The sequence below is a fragment of the Chelonoidis abingdonii genome, chromosome 6, assembly GCF_003597395.2.
Source record: "Chelonoidis abingdonii isolate Lonesome George chromosome 6, CheloAbing_2.0, whole genome shotgun sequence".
NCBI classification, from domain to species: Eukaryota; Metazoa; Chordata; order Testudines; family Testudinidae; genus Chelonoidis; species Chelonoidis abingdonii.
This window is the reverse complement of record NC_133774.1, coordinates 863,558-867,156: the sequence shown is the minus strand read 5'-3', so window position 1 is coordinate 867,156 and position 3,599 is coordinate 863,558. Positions and strand designations below refer to the sequence as shown.

Below are 3,599 nucleotides of genomic sequence, written 5' to 3'. Positions count from 1 at the left end.
ATTTTAATAGCCTCTCTAATCTCCCTGAGTATTTCCAGTAACTATCACCATCCTGGTCAGGTAGGCGGTAATATATCCCTACTGCTATAGTCTTAGAGCGTGGAATTACTATCCATGAGAGATTCTTTGGTAGTTTGGTTCATTTAAGATTTTTACTTCATTTGATTCTACGCTTTCTTTCACATATAGTGCCACTCCCCCTCCAGCACGACCTGTTCTGTCCTCACGATATATTTTGTACCCTGGTATTACTGTGTCCCATTGATTATCCTCATTCCTTCATGTTTCTGTGATGCCTGTTATATCAATATCCTCATTTAATACGAGGCATTCTAGTTTACCCATCTTATGATTTAAACTTCTAGCTTTTGTATATAAGCACTTTCAAAACTTGTCACTTTTTAGCTGTCTGCTATGATGTAATTGAATGGGGCTTTTTTTCATTTGACTGTTTCTTATCAGATCCTAGTTGTATTTTATTAACGTCCATCCTCTCCTCCTTACTAGGACATAACGGATCTCCATTAATAGATCCTCCTCTAAGGGATATCTTTGGCCAAACCACGTGCTCCTCCACACCTGTCAGCTCTCCCCCAGCCCTTAGTTTAAAAACTGTTCTACAACCTTTTTAATTTTTAGTGCCAGCAATCTGGTTCCATTTTGGTTTACAAGGAGCTCATCCTTCCTGTTTAGGCTCTCCCTTTCCCAAAAGTTTCCCCAGTTCTTAATAAATCTAAACCCCTCCTCCCTACACCATTGTCTCATCCACAAATTGAGACCCTGCAGTTCTGCCTGTCTAACTGGCCCTGCGAGTGAAGCTGGAAGCATTTCCGAGAATGCTACCGTGGAAGTCCTGGACTTCAAACTCAAGGGCATTCAGGAATCGGATGCTATTTTAAGGATCTTCAGCATTTTGTTTCCTTTATTTACTGCAGATTTCCAGACTTAGATCCTTTATCTTCAGGAGCAGCATTTATGCCTGGCTAGACAGGACATCTAGACTCTGCTCTTACATACACACACCTTGATAAGTCAATGGGCACTATGAATTACACCTGGTATTTCTCCGGCATGTTGAGTAGACCACGAACAATGTTCTTTGCATAGAATCTCTGTACGCAGCAATTTCATTTTAAAATGTTTTTATTCTGAGAGGTGGCTCGGCCTTTCTGCCAACCCCATCCCTCTCGAATAACTGTCTCAAGTTCTTGTCTGGGTGGTCACTATGTGATTCTTACCACAGCTGGTTAGATTTTGCTTTGGAATGGGTTGTACTTGAGTCATATTTACTTCACATTCTTCTTCTTGCAAGTCTTCCACTGTTCACAGGCCCTCCGAAAGCACGTTTGCTGTAAGGAGCTTCTACTAAGACATGTCTCACATGTGATGGTTACTCTTGTAATTTCATGATCCTTTTCTGAATTCTAGGCGATGCTTTGCACAATGTTTTTTGTATTGTGTCTTCCAACACTTTATGGTCTGTTTCTAAACTGACCAATTTCTGTCCATCAATATATAAATTAAATAGTGCATATAAGAACATAAGAGCACCCACACTGGGTCAGACCAAAGGTCCATCTAACACAGTATCCTGTCTTCTGATAGTGGGCAATGCCAGATGCCCCAGAGGGAATGAACAGAACAGGTAATCATCAAGTGATCCATCCCCTGTCGCCCACTTCCAGCTTCTGGCAAACAGAGGCTAAGGACACCATTCCTGCCTGTCCTGGCTAATAGCCATTGATGGACCTAGCCTCCATGAATTTTAGTTCTTTTTTGAACCCTGTTATAGTCTTGGCCTTCACAACATCCTCTGGCAAGGAGTTCCACAAGATGACTCTGCGTTTGTTTAAACCTGCTGCCTATTAATTTCAGTTGGTGACTGGTAGTTCTTGTGTTATGAGGAGTAATTAACACTTCCTTAGTTACTTTCTCTATACCCCACTCACAATTTTATAGATCTCTGTCATATCCTCCGCTCCCATCTTATGAATCTCTCCTCATATGGAAGCTGTTCCATACCCCTAATCATTTTTGTTTATCTTTTCTGTACCTTTTCCAATTCCAATACAGTACATCTTCTTTGACATAGAGCGACCACATCTGCACACAGTATTCAAGGTGTGGGCATACCATGGATTTATATAGTGCCAATATGATATTTTCAGTCTTACTAACTATCCCTTTCTGAATGATTCCCAACTTCCCATTCGCTTCTCTGAATGCCGCAACACACAACCAAACAACTGCCAGTGTTTCTTTTTCAATGTGAGCATAGTTCTGCTAAGTTGTGCTTTCACCCTTGCTTTGGGGGAATCATCTTGCAGGAGGTCAGCCCCAAAACCACGAGCTTGCATCACCCGAGACCTCAGCCCTTTGTTAATCCGAGAGTATTTCAGAACAGGTGCTTCTGACAGTTACACATTTCAACTGACAAAAACTTTTCTCTCGACACTTGTGGCCATGTCTCTAGGTGGAAATCTGCGTAGAGCATTCAACTACGACAAATTTGGGATGAATTTACTCAGAAAAAATAACACTCCTACTGCGGTTGTGGGGCAGTTATGTACATGCAAACTGTATGTGTCCAAGTGTCACCCCCTCCCTGGCCCTTCATCCACAGCTCTTATGGTGGTGTGTGAGGTCGCTGGGGGCAGGACTCTGGCTGTATGTCTGTGCAGTGCTCAGCACAAAGATGTCCTGATGCCAAGCGGAGCCCCTGGGTGCTCCAGGAAGTAACTATTCTGCTCTCAGTGACCAGGCCACCTGGGGGGAACCAGCCCTTCAGGTTTAAAAGCCATTTTAGGTTCATTCTTCCTCTGTAACCTCGTGTGCCATTTCAATCACTCCAGACTGGGGGTGGGGGGGTTGGTGGCAGGGGAGGCTTCATCCCACCCACAGTCAGATCCTTTGCCTAGTTTATTCCCCTGGGCCAAACTGACCTGACCCTGCAGGCCTGGTTACTAAGTCCCAGTTCAGTGGTGCCTGAGCAGTGGGGCCCCGTGGGGTGGGAAGGCTGTAAAGTGACAAGGCCACAGCATTCCCTCATGCCTCCTTCTCCCAGGACCCCGCCCTGGCCTCCTCTCTGCTCTGGGGGCCAGTCCCTGCCCTGGCCAGGCTGATACCCACCTCCACTCGGGGCTGCGGGGGGACCCTGTCTGTGCTGGGGGAGGGGGTGCCAGGGCAGCTGGTACCTGCTGGCGGAGGTGGAGGTGGCGGAGAGCGGGTTAGTGAAGACGATCCCACACTCCAGCATCTCTCCAGCCAGGAAGACGGGCCCGCGGCTCAGCTGGGCCAAAACCTCGATCATGGCTCCCGCTGGCGCCGCCTGTACCTGCAACACGCCACAGACCCGGGCTGAACGGACACATGGGTGGGGGAAGCAGAGACCCGAACCCCCCCATGAGGATTCTGAGCCCCACCCCACCCCGAGACCTGAACCCCCCAACACACACACTGCCCCAGCGGGAGGGGGGGCAGAGACCCGAACCCCCCCCACACCATGCCCCGTGGGGGGGGATCCTGAGACCCGAACCCCCCACACACCATGCCCTGGTAGGGGGGGATCCTGAGCCCCCCCACACCCCACCCCGAGACCC

General features: G+C 47.8%; 1 protein-coding gene across 2 annotated transcripts in view; it reads right to left on the bottom strand.

Moving 5' to 3' along the window:
- Positions 1–3,388, bottom strand: part of RGP1 (RGP1 partner of RAB6A GEF complex) — a 21,990-nt gene extending 18,602 nt beyond the window's left edge. The window contains exon 1 of one of the 2 annotated variants that reach the window (XM_032766185.2): positions 3,195–3,388. In XM_032766185.2, the coding sequence (XP_032622076.1) occupies positions 3,195–3,310 (116 nt within the window). In that variant the 5' untranslated portion in view covers positions 3,311–3,388. The remainder of the gene's footprint in view (positions 1–3,194) is intronic. The other variant, XM_032766187.2, reaches the window with a different exon arrangement.
- Positions 3,389–3,599: the final 211 nt, after the last annotated feature.